General features: G+C 41.3%; 2 protein-coding genes across 2 annotated transcripts in view; one reads left to right on the forward strand and one right to left on the reverse strand.

Moving 5' to 3' along the window:
- The window catches only part of mcf2l2 (MCF.2 cell line derived transforming sequence-like 2), a 103,165-nt gene that overhangs the window by 41,886 nt on the left and 35,873 nt on the right, over nucleotides 1–25,406 (forward strand). Inside the window, exons 11-16 of the mRNA XM_039002568.1 lie at nucleotides 3,477–3,668; nucleotides 3,781–3,967; nucleotides 4,320–4,426; nucleotides 5,457–5,545; nucleotides 24,335–24,401; nucleotides 24,761–24,876. Coding sequence (XP_038858496.1) covers nucleotides 3,477–3,668; nucleotides 3,781–3,967; nucleotides 4,320–4,426; nucleotides 5,457–5,545; nucleotides 24,335–24,401; nucleotides 24,761–24,876 — 758 coding nt within the window. The remainder of the gene's footprint in view (nucleotides 1–3,476; nucleotides 3,669–3,780; nucleotides 3,968–4,319; nucleotides 4,427–5,456; nucleotides 5,546–24,334; nucleotides 24,402–24,760; nucleotides 24,877–25,406) is intronic.
- LOC120054870 (lactosylceramide 1,3-N-acetyl-beta-D-glucosaminyltransferase A-like) lies at nucleotides 11,403–14,417 on the reverse strand. Its single transcript, XM_039002567.1, has one exon. It carries the CDS (start codon nucleotides 14,116–14,118, stop codon nucleotides 13,000–13,002), a length of 1,119 nt encoding a protein of 372 aa, XP_038858495.1. The 5' UTR covers nucleotides 14,119–14,417; the 3' UTR covers nucleotides 11,403–12,999.

Here is a 25,406-nt window from a genome sequence, read left to right on the forward strand (position 1 = left end):
TTGTCAAGAGACTGAACATTGGCGAGTAGTATACTTAGGAGCGGTGAGCGATGTGCCCGTCTATGGAGGCTGACCAGAAGAACGCTCTGTCTGCCCCTTCTGCGGCGCCGTTGTTTTGGGTCGCCTACTGGGATCAGATCCATTGTCCTGGGTGGTGGTCCGAACAGAGGATCCGCTTTGGGAAAGTCGTATTCCTGGTCGTAATGTTGGTAAGTTGACGTTGCTCTTATATCCAATAGTTCTTCCCGGCTGTATGTAATAAGACTTAAGATCTCCTGGGGTAACAATGTAAGAAATAATTCATTAAAAAAAACGAAATACTGCATAGTTTCCTAAGAACGCGAAGCGAGGCGACCATCTCTGTCGGCGCCATCTTTAGCATCCACTTCAGCAGACCACTTCCGTATTGAGCGTGTCACTGGTACTTCCTGTTTGAGTTTTTGCTTGTAAGCAGGAATCAGGAGGATAAAGTAATGGTCCGATTTGACAAATGGAGGGTGTGGGAGAGCTTTGTACGTGTCTCTGTGTGTGGAGTAAAGGTGAACCAGAGTTTTTTTCACCTCCAGTTGCACAGGTGACATGCTGGTAGAAATTAGGTAAAATGGATTTCAGTTTTCCTGCTTTAAAGTGACCGGCCACTAGGAGCACCGACTCCGGGTGAGCATTTTCTTGTTTGCTTATGGCTCTATACAGCTTGTTGAGTGCGGTCTTAGTGCCAGCATCAGTTTGTGGTAAATAAACAGCTATAAAAAAATATAGATGCAAAGTCTCTTTGTAAATACTGTGGTCTACTGCCTATCATGAGGTATTCTTTAATCTTCCATGTAGGTGATAACCACATACCAAACCAAAAACTTGTTGTAAACAGTACAACATGCCTGGATGAAGATTTACATATTGTTTAAATGCCACCACAAATAAAAAAAGAAACAAAATAATGTATCTTTCGTCTCTGTGTTTCATAAATGTCCTTCAATTCGCACGAGGGTGAATGTATCTCACCAGAGAAAGCATCCAAGTGAACTAAACAGCTCCACTCTGTCTCTTTATGTGTAGCCCATGTATCTGATACTGTCTGGTCAAAAATACTATGATATTGTTGCAGCACATAACATTGCATGCAAGGGAAGCCGATGAGCATTTGGCCTCCCTTGATAATTTTTTTTTGTTGCCAATCAGCGTTGAGTTAAACAGAGGGAGCTCAGCTGTGAATGGTCCTAGTGCACCAAAAGAAAGTGTCAAGGGAAGCCAGTTTGGATTTGACTTCACACCAATCACATCACATTAGAAGCCAAACGTCATTGACAGAAAACTGGAATTGTTTAATATTTTTGTGTCGGTGTCCTCCGGTGGCTAGCTAGCTAAAATTGTCTCTTTCCTAAACTAGCAATGGATGGAGATAGGGATTTTAACATGTGGTTTTACTTAATTCTCTGTACTGGCCAATGATTATAACATAAATTCTGATCCAACCATAAATTCATACATTGTGCCCCTGGCATGAGAGGATTGAAGTTCAACATGTATCTAGATGTAGTAACGTTAGGCTAATGTTAACTAGCTTGCCTGGAACATCGTTGCTCATAAAAGGAAGTTAGGCTAGCGAGCAAGCATTTTAGCCAGGTAGCCTAGGACAATAAAAACTAAAAGTGTTGTTACATTCTCCCGCAAGAAAACAAAAAATGTCGCTCAAACAGAAGGTGGAACTAACAAAGAGTCACTGACCAATAACCAAAATGAAACAGGTGGGGTTTTAGGAGGCGTTCTGAAAGACACTCATGGGGGTGTCCACTGAAAGTTGACTAGCAACAACTGGAACCCACCATGAGCGCCCACTAAATTTTCCCAAGAAGAGGCAAACAAAAGAAAAACCCACACCAAACTTAGACAGGAAGCAAACCAAAAAGGTGGAGCAAAACAAAGTCAGGGAAATCAGGCAAAGGAACGGTTTTCTAGATAATAATAACTAGAGTTGTTGACCCTCCACATCTCTCAAGACAACTGGAGCACTTGGCCAGCCACTCTGAAATAGCACCTGGGCCAACCAGGTGAAACACCTTCCATCTAACAAGATGACCAACCAGAACAGGCGTAACACAGACTGACTAATGAGGTGACACCAATTGGTGTGCCCCTCGTGCTAACGTCCAACCTCAAAATATAAAATGGAAAAACCAAAGCCTGTAACAGTGTGTATGACAGAGTCATAGACTGTTTAGGCAACATGAAAGAGGAGGATGGCATTGGTGTTTCTCTACAGGTAGGGTGAGTCGACATGTTCTTTTCTACTTGCACACACACACACACACACACACACACACACACACACACACACACACACACACACACACACACACACACACACACACACACACACACACACACACACACACACACACAAATCAAATCAAGTTTATTTTATATAGCCCTTCGTACATCAGCTAATATCTCGAAGTGCTGTACAGAAACCCAGCCTAAAACCCCAAACAGCAAGCAATGCAGGTGTAGAAGCACGGTGGCTAGGAAAAACTCCCTAGAAAGGCCAAAACCTAGGAAGAAACCTAGAGAGGAACCAGGCTATGAGGGGTGGCCAGTCCTCTTCTGGCTGTGCCGGGTGGAGATTATAACAGAACTATGCCAAGATGTTCAAAATGTTCATAAGTGACAAGCATGGTCAAATAATAATCATGAATAATTTTCAGTTGGCTTTTCATAGCCGACACACACACACACACACACACACACACACACACACACACACACACACACACACACACACACACACACACACACACACACACACACACACACACACACACACACACACACAAATCAGTACCATGGACAGCCCACATCATATTTAGCTTATGTTGATTGGAATAAATCATTTTTGGTATATTTTAGTTATCACTGTTTTAGACTAAGCATAGGTAATTAGATTATGTTGAAATAGTGCTGGAATAGTGGAGGCAGCGCCTGGTTAATATTTGCGACTTGCAGGACCTCTCAGTGGTTTTAAATAAATAGTTGTTTAGTAGTCTGAAAATGTTGGAAACATTAACTTGCTTGACTGTGCTGTAGGTAATGTAACTGTTTGTTACATGCATTATGTTTTGTGGACTTCACAGGGCAGATGTTGCTCCCTGGTTTTGTGATGAAACAAAAGTGTGGTTGAATTTATTTTGCCACTGTGGCTTCTTATTGTCTTGGTCACAGTGTCAAGGCATATTAACTAACAGGTTATAGAGCAAACAACACAATTATCACAACACATAGGTTGTAATAATGCTTTTTTCCCCCTGATTTGGCTTCCCCAGTGATTTTACCCACGCACCGCTACTGCAAATGCTATGTATAGTTGTTCAAAAGAGATAGTGCCATGCCAATGAGCATAGATATATACTACTGATGTGGAGCCTCGACAGTACATACTGTAGTTATTGTTTATTCATCCATGTGTTCTCTGGTGGTTGCAGGTGAACCAGTGGTGTGAGTCGGGGGTGTATCTGCTGGCCTCTCAGGCAGTGGACAAGTGCCAGTCCCAGGATGGGGCTGAGGCAGCGCTGCAGGACATTGAGAAGTTCCTGGAGACGGCCAAGGAGAACCAACTGAGTGACCTCAAGAACATCCACAACCAGTATGAGCTAGTCCTCAACGCTGAAGTCAAGGTATGTGCAGTGGTCCCTTAAATCACTCATGGAATCCTAGTTCCTGGAGTTGTCAGCCTACTGATTAACAATTGTTCTATTTTTTTACCACTTGTATTGTGCTTTCCCTCAGGCCAATGTAAAGAAGGCTCTAAAAAGGTTGGACGATGTACAGGAGATGTTTGAGAAGAGACAGGTCAGTCTGAAGAAGCTGTCGGCCAAACAGACCCGGCCCATCCAGCCTGTGGCACCCCGGCCTGAGTCCTCTCCCAATCGCCACGCGCCCTCCAAAACACCCAGGACCACCGGCCCTGCCCCTGGTAAGTCTCCCCCACGTTGACCTAACCACAAACTTTACCTGCCCTCAACACAAGACCATCAATGTAGAGCCTATTCATTGCTATTCAAACTGAAAGATAGTCTATATACTATACTTTACTTGCCAGGAAGTAGTCATTTTCTAGTTTTAGACAAAGCATATGTTTAAAACCTTACATCCTGATGCCTTAGCCTTGTAAAGGAAGTTTATTGTATTCACTGCGGTACTACGACAGGAAGAGGACATGGCTTTGGGCCAGGGCCTTCTGCTGTTGTTCCACACATAGAGAATAGAAACAGGACTTATGTTTCTCTTTCTTCTTTTTCCCATCCCTGTTCTGTAACCATTACCAGCACTCAGTCGAAGGACCTCAGAGAACTCCAGTGCCACAAAGCAGCCCACGGAGGCTGAGCTTGCCAAAAAGAAAAATTTAAGTCGCAAAGTCAAAGGGAGCCTCAAGGTAAGATCTGATGAACTCTAGACAATTGAACCTGAATGGTTCAAACTCATCTACAACAACAACAACCATTTTTTTTGGGTGGCTAGCCACTGGTCCATTTTTATGACAGTGTTCCGCCAATATAGTTATTTGATCATTTATTAGAACAGAACTCTTGGTCTGTCACGCCCTGACCTTAGTTATCTTTGTTTTCTTTATTATTTTGGTTAGGTCAGGGTGTGACGAGGGTGGTATGTGTGTTTTTGTCTTGTCTAGGGTTTTGGGTATGTCTAGGTGTGTGTGTGTAGTCTAGGCATTATGTCTATGGTTCCCAATCAGAGGCAGCTGTTTATCGTTGTCTCTGATTGGGGATCCTATTTAGGTTGCCATTTCCAGTTTGGTTTGTGGGTGATTGTCTATGAGATGTTGCATGTCTGCCATCATTATTCTTAGCTTCATGTTCGTTTTGTATTAGTTTGTTAAGTGTTCTTCGTTTCATTAAAGAAGATGTATTCACATCACGCTACGCTTTGGTCTCCTCACTACGACGAACGTGACATGGTCAATGGGAGTCTGGGAGAGAAAGTCATTGGGGTGTCCAGTTTTACTATCTTCTGTTTCCTGCCTTTCCCCAGCTGAAACATGTGGAGATAAGAAAACCTAGAGCCCTAGTTGAAATCAATTATGCAAATGTTTCCCTGACAACATCATGTCTGTCTGATGAATATCAATAATGTGCCATACTAGTCATGCATGATAAGCATCTCATCTTATCTAATACCATTTACATTTTTGTCATTTAGCAGTAACTCTTATCCAGAGCGACTTACAGGAGCAATTAGGGTTAAGTGCCTTGCTCAAGGGCACATCGACAGATGTTTCACCCAGTTGGCTCTGGAATTCAAACCAGCAACCTTGCAGTTATGGCACAACGCTCTTGGACCAGGAGTGTGATATTTGAAAGGAAATAGGGGCCTCCAAGGTATATGTGCGTGACCCTTCCTCCACCTACAGTATCCATGACTGCATCACTCTGTGTTTCTGTCCCCAGATTGAGGTAATGCATGAGGCAAGCCAGGGAGGCTCCAGCCACATCCTGGTGACGAACGAGACAGAGGAGAGTCTTTCAACCAGGCGGAGGTAAATGGATATTTTCTCTTCTCTGCCCTTCTACAATATGTAAAGTAAAATATTCTGAGAAAGAGAACCGTCCTTTCTTCCTCTTTCTCTCTGCTCTCCGTCAAAGTTGATACAGAGCAACTGCTGTATGTACTCACAAAGTTGCTAATGATATGGTTTATGATGTCAACATCTACAATAGACTACCATTCCCTCAGTAACTGAGGAGAATCTGTCGTACACCCAACTGTAGCTGAGGTGCAGGAGATGAAGAGCCACTTATAGCCAACGTGTGTCAATGCAGTCAGACATGATGAGCAACACTTGGGTTAAAACACAGTGCCAGGAGGCACATCGGTTTGATGCATTTGCATGATACCAGCTGTATTTCTGTATTTTGAAAGTTATATATCTTGAAAATGTGATTGCTGACATGCAAAACATGTTGAGACTATATCAACAATGGACTAATGAAACTAATACCAAAATATAGTTTTGGGGTGGAATTTTTTAAGTAAAAAATGTACTGATGTGTAAATGTTTTACATTATTATTTTTAGATAGTTTGAAATGTTTTATCATGTATTTTTAACATGAAATATAAACACTTAACAAACAAGAATCAGGTGTCACAACCAGGACAAACATAAAAAAAAATATGAGAACTATACTGAACCAAAATATAAACGCAACATGCAACAATTTCTACGGTTTTACAGAGTTACAGTTCATATAAGGAAATCAGTCAATTGAAATAAATAAATTAGAACATAATCTATGGATTACACCTTAAGTACATTTTATGTATATTTCTCATAAATTAGAAATATACTAAAATGGTATTTGAAATAAAATTCATGTATTTTATTTACAAAAAAAGTATATTTATAATGTGTTTCAAGCATACTTTCTTTCCTTGATTGACCGAGGCATCTTCTCAGACAATTTTAACATGCTATTTACAAAGGAGTTGTGGCTGGAGCAGAAATTCTTAAGGAACGTTTTTGTGAACTGTGCACCATTGGCATTTCACACTTTAGTGGTTCACATTTCGGAAATAAATGAACATTTCAATAAAATGTGTAATCTGTAATTAAAAGTACAACATTATTCAGTTTGAAAATGAACATCAAAATATTTGAATAAACTAAATATTAGGAACAATATCATAGTATAAATCAAAACTTCAGCTGCAGAAAAGGATGCTGGGAAATATGATTTTTTTTTGTGCACATTAGTTTTTGAAAGTATACTTTAAATACAGGACCAGTCAACGCCTACTCATTCAAGGGTTTTTCTTTGTTTTTACTATTTTCTATATTGTAGAATAATAGTGAAGACATCAAAACTATGAAATAACACATATGGAATCATGTAGTAACCAAAAAAGTGTTAAACAAATCAAAATATATTTTATATTTAAGATTCTTCAAAGTAGCCACCCTTCACCTTGATGACAGCTTTGCAAAGGTATTCATACCCCTTGGATTTATTCACATTTTGATTTAACAAAGTGGGACTAAAACAAATTTAATTGTAAATTTTGGTCAACAATCTACACAAAATACTTTGTCAAAGTGGAAGATTTCAATAAAAAAAATTGTATTCAGCTCCCTGAGTCAATACCTGCTAGAAACACCTTTGGCAGCGATTACAGAGGTGAGTCTTCTTGTGCAATATTAGCCCTATATTATTTTCATAATTCAAGCTCTGTCAAGATGTTGGTGCTCATGGCTACACAGCTATTTTAAAACAAGCAGATTTAAGTCAAAACTGTAACTTGGCACCTCAGGAACATTCACTGTCTTCTTGGTAAGCAACTCCAGTGTAGATTTAGCCTTGTGTTGTTGGTTATTGTCCTGCTGAAAGGTGAATTCCTCTCGCAATGTATGTTGTAAAGCAGACTGAAGCAAGTTTTCCTTTAGGATTTTGCTTATGCTTAGCTCTATCCCGTTACTTTTTAACTGGAAAAACTCCCCAGTATTTGCCGATGTCAAGCATACCCATACCGTGATGTAGCCACCAACCACCATGCTTGAAAATAAGGCGGCAGTTACTCAGTGATGTGTTGTGTTGGATTTGCCCCAAACATAAGGTTTTGCTTTTAGGACATTTTTTTTGCAGTATTACTTTATATATTCTGTATATTTGTATTATTATTTTCAAATCATTATTGTGGAGTCACTAAAACGTTGTTGATCCATCCTCGGTTTTCTCTCATCACAGCCATTGAACTCTGTTTTAACAACACCAATGGCCTCATGGTAACATCCCTGAGCAGTTTCATTACTGTCCTGCAGCACAGTTCAGAAGGATGACTGTATCTTTGATGTTCCTGGTGGTTTAATACATCATCCACAACATAATTATTAACTTGACCATGCTGAAATAGATATTTCATTTCTGATTTGATATTGTTACCGATCTACCAATCACTGCCCCTTTTATGAAAGGCGCAGTGGTCTAGGGCACTGCATCGCAGTGCTAGCTGCGCCACCAGAGTCTCTGGGTTCACGCCCAGGCTCTGTCGCAGCCGGCCGCAACCGGGAGGTCCGTGGGGCGACGCACAATTGGCATAGCGTCGTCCGGGTTAGGGAGGGTTTGGCCGGTAGGGATATCCTTGTCTCAGTATGTAAATGTAATAAAATGTATGCACTCTACTGTAAGTCGCTCTGGATAAGAGCGTCTGCTAAATGACTAAAATGTAAATGTAATGTAAATGAAGCTTTTGAAGGGCAGCCTGGTCTTTGTAGTTGAATCTGTGCTTGAAATTCAAAACTTGACTGAGGGACTTTACAGATGTTCTATGTATTGAGGACAGAGGAAGGGTTACTCATTCAGAAATCATGTCAACCACTATTATTTCACACAGAATCCATGTAACTTATTATGTGATTTGTTAAGCCAAAAACTAATTTAGGCTTGCCTAAACAAAAGGTCTGAATACTTATGCAACGACTATATTTTAGTTATCTAATTTTTATTAATCTTAATTTTTGTTTTGGACTTTTTCTTCCACTTTGACATTACAGAGTATTTTGAGTTCATTGTTGACAAGAAATGACCATTCAATTAAAGCTCCTGCTTTTAAAAATCCACCTTTCCAGAAACAAGTCTCTCACCGTTGCCGCTTGCGCTAGACCACCTTCTGCCCCCAGCTGTGCCCTGGATACCATATGTGAATTGATTGCCCCCCATCTTTCTTCAGAGCTCGTGCTGTTAGGTGACCTAAACTGAGACATGCTTAACACCCCGGCCATCCTACAATCTAGACTTGATGCCCTCAATCGCACACAAATTATCAATGAACCTACCAGGTACAACCCCAAATCCGTAAACACGGGCACCCTCATATCATCCTAACCAACCTGACCTCCATATACACCTCTGCTGTCTTCAACCAGGATCTCAGCGATCACTGCCTCATTGCCTGCGTCCGTAACGGGTCTGAGGTCAAACAACCGCCCCTCATCACTGTCAAACGCTCCCGAAAACACTTCAGCGAGCAGGCCTTTCTAATCGACCTGGCCCGGGTATCCTGGAAGGACATTGTGTTAACAAACCTCCAGACTAGCTTCAATGCCATACAACTCTCCTTCCGTGGCCTCCAATTGCTCTTAAATGCAAGTAAAACGAAATGCATGCTCTTCAACCGATCGCTGCCCACACCTGCCTGCCCGCCCAGCATCACTACTCTGGACGGTTCTGACTTAGAATATGTCGACAACTGCAAATACCTAGGTGTCTGGTTAGACTGTAAACTCTCCTTCCAGACTCACATTAAGCATCTCCAATCCAAAATTAAATCTAGAATCGGCTTCCTATTTCGCAATAAAGCATCCTTCACTCATGCTGCCAAACATACCCTTGTAAAACTGACCATCCTACCGATCCTTGACTTTTGCGATGTCATTTACAAAATAGCCTCCAACACTCTACTCAGCAAATTTGATGCAATCTATCACAGTGCCATCCGTTTTGTCACCAAAGCCCCATGTACTACCCACCATTGCGACCTGTATGCTCTCGTTGGCTGGCCCTCGCTTCATATTCGTTGCCAAACCCACTGGCTCCAGGTCATCTATAAGTCTTTGCTAGGTAAAGCTCCGCCTTATCTCAGCTCACTGGTCACCATAGCAGCACCCACACGTAGCACACGCTCCAGCAGGTATATTTCACTGGTCACCCCCAAAGCCAATTCCTCGTTCGGCCGCCTTTCCTTCCAGTTCTCTGCTGCCACTGACTGGAACGAACTGCACAAATCACTGAAGCCGGAGACTCATATCTCCCTCACTAACTTTAAGCACCAGCTGTCAGAGCAGCTCATAGATTACTGCACATGTACAGTACATAGCCCATCTGTAATTAGCCCGTCCAACTACCTCATCCCCATACTATTATCTATTTTATTTATTTTGCTCCTTTGCACCCCAGTATCTCTACTTGTACACTCATCTTCTGCACATCTATCACTCCAGTGTTTAATAGCTATATTGTAATTATTTTTCCACTATGGCCTATTTATTGCCTTACCTCCGTTATCCTACCTCATTTGCACACACTGTATATAGACTTTTTCTATTGTATTATTGACTGTATGTTTGTTTATTCCATGTGTAACTCTGTGTTGTTGTTTGTGCTGCACTGTTTTGCTTTATCTTGGCCAGGTCGCAGTTGTAAATGAGAACTTGTTCTCAACTAGCCTACCTGGTTAAAGGTGAAATAAAAAAATAAAATAAAAAATCAATATTAATCCCATTCCAGGGGGTATGAATACTTTTGCAAGTTACTGTATACTTATAGTGCACTTGATCACTCACAAGCAGAGTTACATAAAATAGATTCTTAAACTTAAATACAAGTCCAAGTGTATTTTGAATGAATATACTAAATTACAATTAAAATGTTTGAAATTGAAGTTTAATGATAGTGAACATAGTATACTTAAATATTGAAAAACAATTCATTTAAAGTACACTTTTAATAAGCATATTGAAAGTTGATGATAGTATATTTATAGTATACTAAAAGACTGGAAAAACAATTAATTTAAACTACACTTTTAATAAGTGTATTGAAGTGTGATGATAGCATATTTATAATATATTAAGACTGAAAAAACAATGAATATAAAGTACACATTTAATAAAAATGTTGAAGTGTAATGATAGTATATTTATAGTACACTTAAGATATACTAGAAAAGTACATCACACATTTGAAGTACTGTCTATTACTTGTTGCAAGTATACTTGCAACATATTAAAATATACTTTTATTTTTAGCTTGGGTAGGCCCACCCACTTGGGAGCCAGGCCCATCCACTGGGGAGCCAGGCCCAGCCAATCAAAATGAGTTTTTCACCACAAAAGGGCTATATTACAGACAGAAATACTCTTCAGTTTCATCATCTGTCCGGGTGGGTGGTCTCAGACGATCCCACAGGTAAAGAAGCCGGATGTGTAGTTCCTGGGCTGGTGTGGATACACGCCAAATTCTCTAAAATAACGTTGGAGGTGGCATATGGTAGAGAAATTAACATTGAATTCTCTTAACAGTTGCACGCTCCCGCAAAACTTGAGACATCTGTGGCATTATGTTGTAAGACAAAACTGCATATTTTAGAGTGCGGTTTTATTGTCCCCAGCACAAGGGGCACCTGTGTAATGATCATGCTGTTTAATCAGCTTCTTGATATGCCACACATGTCAGGTGGATGGATTATTTTGGGAAAGGAGAAATGCTCTCTAACAGGGATGTAAACAAATTTGTGCTCAAAATTTGAGAGAAATAAGATTTTTGTGCATATAGAAAATTTTGGGGATCTTTTATTTCAGCTCATGAAACATGGGACCAACACTTTACATATTGCGTTTGTTTTTGTTCAGCATAGTAAGGGGGTAACGGATTAAAGAACTGTCATAAATTACAAGAACCACATAGCCAGGGATCCTGGAAATCAGATTGAAACATGACCCTCATGTCAAAATCATCATTAAGCCCTGCTGGATGTAAGGTACCCAGTGTATGAATCCAAAAAAGTTCCCTTTGGCACAGCTTTTCCCTCCTATGGGTGAAACTCAATTTCCTCAACCATTAGCTTGTTTTAAGGCACTTTGAGAGAGGTCACAGACAGAAAGTGACAATTGAAAGGAGAGTTTAGGAGAGTATAGCACACACAGTATAGCTGTCTGAAGAGAGGATTTGTAGAGATGAAGAGAGACTTAAGGCAGAGCCTCCCAGCTGACAGTGAGCACCAGGTGACCACACACCTGCTTGTGGAATGTCTCCTGCTCTAATTTCAGCCTGCACAATGCCTCCTGATATGGAACACTCGTCATTTTATTCAGAATTTTGAAAACATTATTTGCCACGTCTAAGGGATTTGTTAGATTGTACGGATGCAAAAGGCAGTATAATCTCTGACTCATCTGACACAGGAAGTGAAATGACATTTGCATTCCCCTCTTCTGATAAGCACAGGCATCAATGTAGGTCATGTGTATTTGAAACATACAACAGCTACTGTACATACTGTATGTCACCTGATATGCTAAAATGTCCCGTAACAGTTCTGGGTATTTTTGCATAAGAGGGCTTTTTTGTACACAATAGATTTTAAAAACACATGAATAGCAACATCCTGGTTGATTTTGATTTCCCATCACTGGCAGCATCTCTTAAAGCATAAAGTAGTACCGGATAAAACTGCACGAAGTCAATTTATTCCATATAAGGTTGAGAGATTGAGTTTTTCCATCCCACAGTGGATTTCGTCACATTCTGCATTTTTCATTCAACCACAATGGAGAAGCACTGTTTATTTGCCCTAAGTCCCTGACGCATGGTACTGTGGGCTAGGGCCCCTAGAGATCTATACTGAATCCAAATCTAGCTTCACTCCTCCCTCTGGTGCCAGTGAATTCCTGTCTGCAGTGTCACTAAATACTGCATGTTGCCTTTTTGGGGGACCCAGACAAAGACTGGAGAGATGGGGGAGCAGAGTTCATATGGAATGATTTAGTGAGCAGGATGTGGTTTGAAGCAGATTGTTTTGGGAAATTCCCTTGTCTACTCCTGGTTTGCAGCCTGACATTTTAGGAGAAGTGAAACAGGGGAAGACATGGCGTTAGCTCTGTAGAGAGAAGAGGGATTATAAAATGTGTATGATACAGATAATGAGCAATGGTAAACTGAATAAAAACACTGTCTGCTAGCAAAATCTAATTTGAAGGATTTTTCACTTTTTACTTATTGACTGTAGCCAAGAACATGAACTCTGTAACGTCTGTTTACATCACACAATTAGCTAAACCACAAAGTACAACTTCAGTATCCATCAAGCCAAGGCAGGTATGGTGAATATATGGTCAAGAACATGCCTTTGGTCTTCATTTTGAAAATGATACCAGCTGCAGACACTGAAATATAAATGAAAAAGACTGCAGTGACATTCTGTGCAGCCTAACAGTACACTATGAAAAGGCTGCCTTGCATGGATAGGTATTTAAATAGTAAGGTTTACAGAGGAGCATGATTTTCACTGCTGTGCAGTACAGCTTTCCCACCTGGCTAGAGGAAATGTCATGAATCTGTGGGTCCATAGCTGCCTTCCACAGGTAGCGGACGTCTGCCACATGTCCGTGAGAGGTGATCATCTTATCATAGATGCAGGGGTGATAGGGGGCCTTCCCTTCCCCTGAAAAGTAAACATGTTCCTGGGGAGACACCCCCATGGCGTTGGCACAGATGCCCATGAACACATCGTCAATGTACAGCGAGGCATTGAGGAACAGAGTTGCCTGGTATATTTTGGCAGCCACGTCCCTTGAGACTACATACCCTGCCCCCGCGGTGTAGTCTGGGTAGGAGGGCCACTGGTACATCTCATAAGGCACATGGTACTTGCTGTCCTTCTGGCGGATAGGGGGGGCTCCCCTGTGCACGTGGCCCACCCAGAGGTCCCGGGCCCCCTGCTGGATCAGGCCCTGCAGGTAGTGCACCAGGTTGGGCATGTGGACAAAGATGTCGTCGTCGGCTGACATGAGGAAGCGTGCTTTGCTGCAGTAGGTGTGTCTCCAGCGGAACTGCAGCAGCAGTTTGATGGTGAGGTTGTGAAAGGTGTCCACAAAGTCCTGCTGGACCAGGTCCCCATAGACCTGGTCCTCCCCCAGCAGCCCTCTCTGCACACTGCCCCTCTGCTGGGGGTTGGAGTAGACCCCCAGGGCAAACACCACCCTCACGGTGGCCCCCAGCTCCTTTTGGATGTAGTTCTCATTCCCCCAGGTGGCCCGGATGGCCTGCCTCCTCTCCAGGTTCTCTGGGGAAGATTTGACAAACAGCAGCAGCAGCACTTCATTGCTGTTACACTTGTCATGGTGGTTGATGAGGTACAGGAAGTTGCTCAGGCTTTCCGACTCCTGCTGGCTGATGCCAAAGCTCTTGTTGATGAAGTCATAGCTGTTGACCAAGTAGCGGTTCTCCACATGGTGGTCCAGCTGCTCCCAGCAAACCATCAACACAGACAGGACAAAGCCTGTCGTCACCAGCTGCACACATTGACATCTTCTGATCCTTCTGAAATTCATAAACATTCTGCGATCCTTCCTGCCCTCACCCCGTTTTTTTGTCAAGTCCAATAGGTAGTTGCCTTTGAGAGGCTTCTACTTTCACAATTATTCCAAATGATTTGGGAGTGCATGAGTTCCATCATATTGACCCAACTGGAGACATGGGCTCCTTTGAGAAATGTTGGTATTTCGTTGAATTTCATCTCCTCCGCTCTCTACTGTGACTGTATTGTTGAGACAAGTATGTCTCGAGTCATCACTGTTTTGCTACCCGTGTCCACACAGTCCGGTCAAAGAGCGACCCACATCATAAGATCTGAAAAGAGAAAGACAAAAATATGAACAATTGGCTAAACCTGTGTTTGGACTTCTGAAGTTATTCCAATGGTGCTAAAGTGCGAACTCTGCCGGGCTACTTAAATCAATTGCGCCCGCCTATTCTGTACCAACTGGAGCGAGACTAATTACCACAGCCACAAAGTCAAAATTGTCTATTTTCTACAAATTCATGAAAAATGTTTTTGCTTTTTGGTCTTAATTTAAGGTTAGGAGTGTGGTTAATGTTAGGTTTAAAATCACATTTTAATAAGATAAATTGTTAAAATAGGCAGGGTTTATGACTTTGTGGCAGTGGTAACTAGTGACGACCAAACAACAACCGTGGGTCGAATTAGTCAACAAAGCTTGGACAGTCCAAATTCAATATTGATTGTAGGTCTATGAACACAAACTGGTATTGTGGCTTTTCAATCAGCCTACTCATCGGAATGAAATAACAACAAGGCTAAAGGCGAAATTATAAATGTTCTCATATTCCAATGATTCCAAATAAAAGAAGGAAAGCTGTGCTCGCTACACAAGAAAGCTGTGCTCGCTACACAAGAGAAGCGTCATGGCTCGCAATTGAATTCGCGACCAATTAGTGTAGGTAAGGTAAGCCTACATGTTTACCAATTCATTTTGACCTTAACTTTTCAAACGGATTTAATAAGCCTACTATGAATGCAGGGCGCGAGGACATTACTGAGGGAAATTATTTAATCGTTCCTCCTAGCCTTTATTTGTTTTCTGATTGTTGTTTAGCAGCCTACAAATGTTATAGTTGAAACCGATGATATGAAATGCCTTGAAGTAGTCCACTGGGCACACCACGTCATTTAAACTTGGACATTTGGGCAACATTTGGTTGAGACGTTGATCAATGAGATTTCAACCTGTATTCACCCACTTGAAAAGACAGCCAGAAGTTTGTTGATTTCCCAATGTGTTATCACTATGCTTTCAACCATCTAAAGGCACAACCAAATTCCAATGGAAAAACAATGCCAAATGTTTGGTTTAGTTGTCATCTAAATATGTTATCACTGCGCTTTCAACCATTTAAAAATTCAACAAAGTTGAAATGGGAATACATTATTAGATATTTTTTATTCATACAACAATTTAATCATGTGTTCTCACTGTGCTTCATCTAATAGCACAACGAAATGACCTGGATTGTAGTTGAGATTACATTAAAAGTACATAGTGCTAGTGATTTTCTATGATTACATAAGAAGGCATTTATAGTTATTACATTAACCTCAATGTGGCCATGGATGTGTTACTCATTTTAAGGTTGAATAAATACTGTTACTTTAGTTTGTAAGATCGCCTTAACTTTAGGCTATTTACTGTATTACAAAATTAATATTGAATTGTGTTTGATTGTCAATGCAACCAAATATCAACTGTTTGAAGGAGATGTATCTTTTGTACCACTGACTTAGTCTGGCTTTAATTCTAGTTTGTCTACAAATTAATCATTAATAGTCTCCATCTCAACCAAAAATTTAAATGAAAGATTAGGAGTAAATCAAATTCAACTTTATTTAAAGTGCATTTAATGTTTGATTTGAATTAATCCTATTCATTATCTTATATTTTTGGTTGGAGATGTGAATCCAACATAACAATTCATCATTTGTAGACAAACTGGATTTAAAGTCACACTAAGTCAGTGGCACAGATGGAACTATCATAGCAGAAGATACATCTGGTAATATTTGGTTGCAATGACCACCAAACACAATTCAACAAATGTATAATTGATATGTTGGATTCACATCTTATATTAAGGTTTATCTATGTTGAAAAGTGGTTACCATGATGACACAATCCTGTGGTAGAAATGACACCCTCAAAACAACATTTTACATTGATGACTTGTAATCCAATGTATTTTCCAAGTAGATTTCACGTCACAATACGTTGACACATTACGTTGAACAACATTGATTCAACCAGATTGTGCCCAATGGGAGGTTTTTAGTGTCAGTCTATTTGCTGGAGTCAAGATACAAATAGGCCTATTACCTACAAGTGTTTTTCAGCATACAGGAAGCATACAGAGGCCGTAGTGACTAACTTCCACAGAAGAATTAGGCAGCAATGGAGGTCAGGGCAGGGCAAATTTGTTTCATACAATTTTCACTAATTTGATTAGAATATTTCTGTTCTTTTTCAGTGCTTACATCCATCCCTGTGTGCTCTACAGTTGAAGTCGGAAGTTTACATACACCTTAGCCAAATACATTTAAACTCAGTTTTTCACAATTCCTGACATTTAATCCTAGTAAAAGTTCCCTGTATTCGGTCAGTTAGGATCACCACTTTATTTTAAGAATGTGAAATGTCTGAATAATAATAGAGAGTATGATTTATTTCAGCTTTTATTTCTTTCATCACATTCCCAGTGGCTCAGAAGTTTACATACACTCAATTAGTATTTGGTAGCATTGCCTTTAAATTGTTTAACTTGGGTCAAACGTTTCAAACGAAGTGGGGTGAATTCTGGCCCATTCCTCCTGTCAGAGCTGGTGTAACTGAGTCAGGTTTGTAGGCCTCCTTGCTCGCACATGCTTTTTCAGTTCTACCCACACATTTTCTATAGGATTGAGGTCAGGGCTTTGTGATGGCCACTCCAATATCTTGACTTTGTTGTCCTTAAGCCATTTTGACACAACTTTGGAAGTATGCTTGGGGTCATTGTCCATTTGGAAGACCCATTTGCGACGAAGCTTTTAACTTCCTGACTGATGTCTTGAGATGTTGCTTCAATATATCCACATAATGTTCCTGCCTCATGATGCCATCTATTTTGTGAAGTGCACCAGTCCCTCCTGCAGCAAAGCACCCCCACAACATGATGCTGCCAACCCCATACTTCATGGTTGGGATGGTGTTTATTTGGCTTACAAGCCTCCCCCTTTTTCCTCCAAACATAACGATGGTCATTATGGCCAAACAGTTCTATTTTTGTTTCATCAGACCAGAGGACATTTCTCCAAAAAGTACGATCTTTGTCCCCATGTGCAGTTGCAAACCGTAGTCTGCCTTTTTTGGGCGGTTTTGGAGCAGTGGCTTCTTCCTTGCTGTTGTTCTGGGATTGATTTGCACTTTTCGCACCAAAGTACGTTCATCTCTAGGAGACAGAACGTGTCTCCTTCCTGACCAGTATGATGGCTGCATGGTTCCGTGGTGTTTATACTTGCATACTATTTGTACAGATGAACGTGGTACCTTCAGGCGTTTGGAAATTGCTCCCAAGGACGAACTGGACTTGTGGAGGTCTACAATTCTTTTCTGAGGTCTTGGCTGATTTCTTTTGATTTTCCCATGATGTCAAGCAAAGAAGTGCTGAGTTTGAAGGTAGGCCTTGAAATACATCCACAGGTACACCTCCAATTGACTCAAATGATGTCAATTAGCATATCAGAAGCTTCTAAAGCCATGGCATAATTTTCTGGAATTTTTCAAGTTGTTTAAAGGCATAGTCAACTTAGTGTATGTAAACTTCTGACCCACTGGAATTGTGATAGTGAATTATAAGTGAAATAATCGGTCTGTAAACAATTGTTGGAAAGATTACTTGTGTCATGCACAAAGCAGATGTCTAACCGACTTGCCAAAACTATAGTTTGTTAACAAGACATGTGTGGAGTGGTTGAAAAACTAGTTTTAATGACTCCAACCTAAGTGTATGTAAACTTTCGACTTCAACTGTATCTATCTATTCAATGATGATGGCCTATTCACCGTGTTCATCAGTCAGAGTCAATCCTCTGTGCTTGTTCAGTGTGAAGTATCTTAAAGGGATAGTTTGGGATTTTGGTGATGCTGCCCTTTATTTACTTCCCTAGAGTCAGATGAACTTGTGGATACCATTTTTACGTCTTGCGTCCAGTATGAAGGAAGCGCAAAGACTGGAAGTCTTTGGGTACAGCTAATATGCTAGTTAGCGTTGGCTCACGAATCTACCTCTAACTTCCTTCATACAAGACACAGAGACATACTAATAGTATTCACAAGTTAATTTGATTCTAGGGAAGTAACTTTTGTGAATGAATGCAAAAGCTAACCCAGCGCAAAGTTCAATAATGGAGGGGCTTTAAACCAACAGAGGCCATGGAATTGCTGAAGTCTGCTGAAAACAGTCACCATAACAACAAGATATCATTACAGCAGCAGATTTAGGCAAACGGGTGGTGCACAACAATGAGCTGCCCTGACAGCATGCATCATCATTCTAGTGGAGACGGCATGCATCGTCATTCTCGTGGAGACGGCATGCATCGTCATTCTCGTGGAGACGGCATGCATCATCATTCTCGTGGAGACGGCATGCATCGTCATTCTCGTGGAGACGGCATGCATCGTCATTCTCGTGTGCACATTTGTTTACATCCCTGTTAGTGGCGGCAGGTAGCCTAGTGGTTAGAGCGTTGGGCCAGTAACCGAAAGGTTGCTAGATCGAATCCCCAAGATAATCCATCCACCTGACAGGTGTGGTATATCAAGAAGCTGATTAAACAGCATGATCATTACACAGGTGTACTTTGTGCTGGGGACAATAAAAGGCCACTCTAAAATGTACAGTTTTGTCACACAACACAATGCCACAGATGTCTCAAGTTTTGATGGAGCGTGAAATTGGGATGCTGACTGCAGGAATGTCCACCAGAGCTGTTCCAGATAATTTAATGTTATTTTCTCTACCATAAACCGCCTCCAACGTGGTTTTAGAGAATTTGACAGTACATCCAACCGGCCTCACAACCGCAGACCACGTGTTACCACGCCAGCCCAGGACCTCCACATCTGGCTTCTTCACCTGCGGGATGGTCTGAGACCAGCCACCCGGACAGCTGATCAAACCGAGGAGTATTTATATCTGTAATAAAGCCCTTTTGTGGGTAAAAACTCATTCTGATTGCTAGGCCTCACTTCCCAGTGGGTGGGCCTTCCCAGACCCACCAATGGCTGCTCCCCTGCCCAGTCATGTGAAATTCATAGATTAGATTTACAGTGGCAAGAAAAAGCATGTGAATCCTTTGGAATTACCTGTATTTCTGCATAAATTGGTCATAAAAGTCACAACAATAGACAAACACAGTGTGCTTAAACAAATAACAAACAAATTATTGTATTTTTCTTGTCTATATTGAATACATAATTTAAACATTCACTGTTGACTTGCGTAAAGCTGGAAAGGGTTACAAAGGTATCTCTAAAAGCCTTGATGTTCATCAGTCCACGGGAAGACGAATTGTCTATACATTTAGAAAGTTCAGCACTTTTGCTACTCTCCCTAGGAGTGGCCATCCTGCAACGATGACTGCAAGAGCCATAATGCTCAATGAGGTTAAGAAGAATCCTACAGTGTCAGCTGAAGACTTACAGAAATCTCTGGAACATGCTAACATCTCTATTGACGAGTATACGATACGTAAAACACTAAACAAGAATAGTGTTCATGAGAGGACACCACGGAAGAAGCAACTGCTGTCCAAAAAAACATTGCTGCACGTCTGAAGTTCGCAAAAGAGTACCTGGATGTTCCACAGCACTACTGCCAAAATATTCTGTGGATAGGGTTCACATACTTTTTCTTGCCACTGTATTTAATTTGGCTGATTTCCTTATATGAACTGTAACTCAGTAAAATCGTTATGTTGCATTTATATTTTTGTTCAGTATAGATTTGCTCAACTCCTCCGTCCTCTCTGGCCTCCTGTTTGAAAATGGTCAAAGGTAATCGAGGAGAGGTGGCGAGGAGACGTAAAGTGGATGAAACATTTATGAAATGACTCATTCTCCAATCGCGTGTCATCAGCCAAATTACATTTACAGGCTGGAATCCCAAAATAAATGTATAAAGTGATCAAAACAAATATAACTAGTTGTGCAATACATTCAATAGATATAATGATAAGTAGCTTTTCATCTTCGAGAAAACAATAGCTGATTCCAAGGGGGGTGTGACAGATTTAAAGTCTTTCATGAAGGGAAACACTTGTGCTTCCTCGCCAAAAGGAGGCTATCGAGGAGGGGAGACCGTCTTCCGTTTGCCTACTAATGAATTGACACACTCCACTGTTTCCGGGTCACAGAGGAGAGAGAACGGATGACAGACAATGGACTTTTGCACAAACGAGGAAAATCCCTGTAACTACGTTTCTAGGACATACTGGTCGTAAACAATGCAACAGAGAGTGGCGGAATTTAAATGTTACATTTAACCCTGCAATTGTAACACTGGGCGCTTTCGAGCAGATCACTTTTGCCAAGAAGATGACCATCGTTGGTCACCACCTTTTTAAAGTGTTGAATTATGGGGATAGAAATTTTCCGACCTTGTCAAAAAAATTGTCAAAAAATATCATGTGATCGAAGGTCATTAAATTTTGACTGCAAGTTTCTGTAATTGCTCTTCAACTTCATTCTGCAGCCATCGCCTGCATTGTGGGAGGCTCTATTATCAACCACTCATTAGGGTGTTTTTGTTTGACCCACGCAAACGTGACCAAAGACATCACTGACACAGGAACCAACTTTGCCCGCAATCCATGTATACAGTGGATATGCGCACATAAATGTGATATTTGATGCTTTCTCTCACCAATTGATTGTACAATGTACACACGAATGTAGAGTTTGTGAGCGTGTGATATGGGGGTTGGAGACACGTTTAATTCAACATTATAAAGAACAACTTTTAGAAACAATGGAGCCTTGCTGTTGAAAACCACATCAGTGTCCCACTTTTGGCTGTCGCAGATGCACTTCCCCCGACTTCACTCCTTGGCTTTCGTTTAACAGTCGCCTTACCACTCAAACAAGCCCACCTTCAATGGTAAAAATGAGGGGTAATTGAAAAATGTTATGATTTTAAACTGATATATGGATGATGTAATTGACAAAAAAGCTATTTTGCTATATCGACATTTTATACTAATAAAATTGATAAAAGAAAGAAATTTTGTTTGTTTTACTCAAAAAGGTAGGGGTCAAGGGCCTCCCAGGTAGCGCAGTGGTCTATGGCACTGCATCGCAGCGCTAGCTGTGCCACCAGAGACTCTGGGTTCGCGCCCAGGCTCTGTCGCAGCCGGCCGCGACCGGGAGGTCCGTGGGGCGACGCACAATTGGCCTAGCGTCGTTCGGGTTAGGGAGGGTTTGGCCGGGGATGTCCCAGGGATGTCCTTGTCTCATCGAGCACCAGCGACTCCTGTGGCGGGCCGGGTGCAGTGCACGCTAACCAAGGTCGCCATGTGCACGGTGTTTCCTCCGACACATTGGTGCAGCTGCCTTCCGGGTTGGATGCGCGCTGTGTTAAGAAGCAGTGCGGCTTGGTTGTGTTTCGGAGGACGTATGGCTTTCGACCTTCGTCTCTCCCGAGCCCGTACGGGAGTTGTAGCAATGAGACAAGATAGTAACTACTAACAATTGGATACCACGAAATTGGGGAGAAAAAAATGATTGACATCCCTAAAGATTCTTATGAATAAAGTAGTCAAACGTTTAGTATTTCCCATATTCCTAGTGCGCAATTACTACATCAAGATTTTGACTTTACTAACTTCTAGGATGCATTTGCAGTTCATTTTGGTTGTGTTTCAGATTATTTTGTGCCTATTATTACGGATAATACTGAATGGGTCGCCAATCATGATGATTGAGAAAGTTACAGAGGGTCAAAAATCATACCCCCAAGACATGCTAACCTATTGGTAATGGTGAGAGGGGGTATGATTGGGGGTATGATCTTTGACCATCTGTAACTGTCTCACTCATCTTGATTGGCGACCCATTCAGGATTATCTGTAATCATGGTAGCATCCACATTAATTTAGAAGTGTTTAGAAACATATATTCTATTGTTATTTATAATAAAAGTTACTCAAATGACACAATACATTATTTACCATTCATTTCTATTGGGGACAAAGTAATCTGAAACACAACCAAAACTAACTGCAAATGCATCCAACAAATTTGTATTCACAATGTGATGTAAGCTTGATGTGCTGAAAAGCCTCTACCCAAGAAAAATTGGAGCTACTAACCACTATAGATAAGAACACTTAAACAGAGCTCTTATTTGTATTAGCAGATGTTTTATCATATCTACCAATGATCTCTAAAATGACCTCATTTTCTATATCATTGTTGAGTATAATTGTGTTTTTTATTCTGTTAGATTTCCTGTGTCTATTGTTTAAAACCTACCAAGAGAGGTTAGGTTCCAATTCTATGAAAGGGGATTGGCCTCTCCCCCCCTCTCTCCCTCCTCATCCCAGCGATGATTCTACTGTTAATGGACATCTCCCCGCAGGCTAACTGTAAAAACAGTGTGAACTCTTGCTTTGAGCACCCTAAGGTATTATAAACAGTCTTTCAGCTAGAGCATAAAACCCCCACACCTCCCTCTCCCTGATCACTTACCAGCCTGTGAGTTCCATCCACGTGTTTCTGGGAAAAGTACAGAAAAGTACTCTCCCCTGCCCCTCCTTTCCAGTAGATGAGCACTATCCCCCTCTTTCACGCTCTTTTTCTCTTTCCTGTCTGTGTGTAGGGAACAACAGCGTAACTGTGTAGTAACTCCAGGGTTCAGGGCTGCTACCTGAGCTGCTCTGTCTGTATATGTCTCTCCATCTGTGTGACTGTGAGAGAGTGAGAGAGCAGAGTGGGACTGGTGGGGGAGGAAACTGCTGGGCAAGAGGGGGAAAGCCCAGCCCCTTTACTTCCCCTGCCTGCCTCGGCTTAGTCAGTCTATGATTTCTCAAGTTATTATCAAATCAGTGAGGCCAACCAGCAGGAGTGAAGCTGGATTCTATGCCAGAGCTTGGAATTTGTCATCTGAATTGCATCCGGTAGTACATACTCTTCATAATAAAAGTAATTCAGTGTTCCCGAGGGTCACATTAGGGAAGGGATTGTAGCCATACAAAGTCAGGTATGCACAGGACAAACTGGCATTGGCAAGGTGTTCTTTTAGTACATGACATGTATACATTCTTTGTTTTATATAGTTAAAGCATTGCTTTTTGGTTGGAGGGTGATTTTATCTTCTTCTTGGCACACAGAGGGCTGTAGACGTCTCAGCTCGTTTATGCACTAATACATTTAGCTAGTGTAAACAACTTGAGGGAGAACGACCAAGTAATTATCATTAATATAAACACTGTCCACTAGGGCATTCAAGAAAACTTGTCTTACTTAGGAGCACCAATAACAGGCACATGACTTCATGGCACATGACTTCATGGAATGTTTTTTCCCCCAGGGGTTCAATGAAGGCATCTCTGTCCATGATATTTATTCACACGATGCTGCCTTCCCACATCCAAAAATGGATATGCAAATATCCTATTGTGTTGGGACTTGGGAAGGCAGTCACCTATGATATGACAGATGCCTGCCTCCGTGATAGTGGCGGGTGCCTTTGAAGAGCTTTATTGACCTATAAAATGTGCTCATACATCAAACAGCACTCAGTGTCTCGATGGGCTCGTGATGGCACATAAAAATCAAGACCTCAGAACTCATGTGCACATTAAAGGGGCCATTAAAGTCTAGAAATGTTAGCTTTGCTCAAGCTCCTTGGTTTTATAACAACCTCCTCTGTTAGGCCTTGTTTCCCCCCCCATGTACCTCATGTCTGGGGTGCTGTGCTTCTATATCTAGCGGAGCCTCTTTTGGGTTTGTTTGATGACCGTGTTTTCCACCTTCGACTGAGTGCACACCCACCTCCTGATGAGGATGATTATTTGGTTGGATAATTTGACAAAGCATTTAGGATATGAGTGGCAATTGGAGTCTCCATTCTGGGTTTTATTAATTTATCTGCACTGACAAATACCACTAAAGGGCTTCTCTGTAATTGGTGTGTATTGACGGATCCTGTATTTATCCTCCCTAGACACATCATGAATGAGCTGATTGAAACTGAGAGGCTGTACGTCGAGGAGCTGCAGAGCATCATGGAGGTGCGTTTGTTACTGTGACACGTTGTGAATTAGTGGCAATAATGTTAGAGACAGTAGAGAAGGCTCTCCTTTCTCTGCTAACTGCACCTAGGGAACATAAAACCTGACATTGCAAATGTTGCATCAGGTCTGGCCATTTCAGAATACTGTATGAACTTTTGTTGAACTTAAAATGTGCTTGCTTTGTCGATTTAGATGAGCCATTAGGCTACTCAAACTGTCACTGATTTATGTTCATATAATGTTCATTCAGATGTTAGGTGTAAAGCCATGTGAAGGACTGGGTTTTATTGGGTTCACATTATCACAGAGGCGTCATAGTTTTACTTATTGGCTTTGAATGTAATTTTCCTGTCCAGGGGTACGCTGCCGAGCTGGACAACACAGAGCTTTCCCCCCTAATCCCTACAGCACTGGAGAACAAGAAAGATGTGCTTTTTGGCAATCTCCCAGAAATATATGAATTTCACAACAGGTAAGCAAATTTCCTCTGTCTCTTTCTGAATTGCATTTCCATATCCAGCGAGTAGACAAATGTGCCTGTGACATCAAAAGAAAAAGGATTGGCATGGTCCCTATCCCTGATGCAAAATGATAACAATCCTGAGGGAACCATCTTCCTATCCCAAGTCTCCCATTGCTAACAACTGCCATGCTTTCATTGGCTGCAGGCACTCACATGGAACAAGTGGTTTGGGCAGTTTATTCCCCCCCTTTTTGTACTGGAAGCTCTCAGTAGAACATATTGTACAGGTATGTTATCTATGTAGGATCCTACTCCTGATGACTTGTTTTTAAAATCATGTGAGCAAAATATATTTTGCTTACTTTGTGACGCTAAACCAGACAAAATAAAACGTGCCTATCTAAACTCAGCAAAAAAAGAAACGTCCCTGTTTCAGGATCCTGTCTTTCAAAGATAATTTGTAAAAATCCAAATATCTTCACAGATCTTCATTGTAAAGGGTTTAAACACTGTTTCCCATGCTTGTTCAATGAACCATA

This window comes from Salvelinus namaycush, chromosome 10 (genome assembly GCF_016432855.1).
Source record: "Salvelinus namaycush isolate Seneca chromosome 10, SaNama_1.0, whole genome shotgun sequence".
In the NCBI taxonomy this organism is placed as follows: Eukaryota; Metazoa; Chordata; class Actinopteri; order Salmoniformes; family Salmonidae; genus Salvelinus; species Salvelinus namaycush.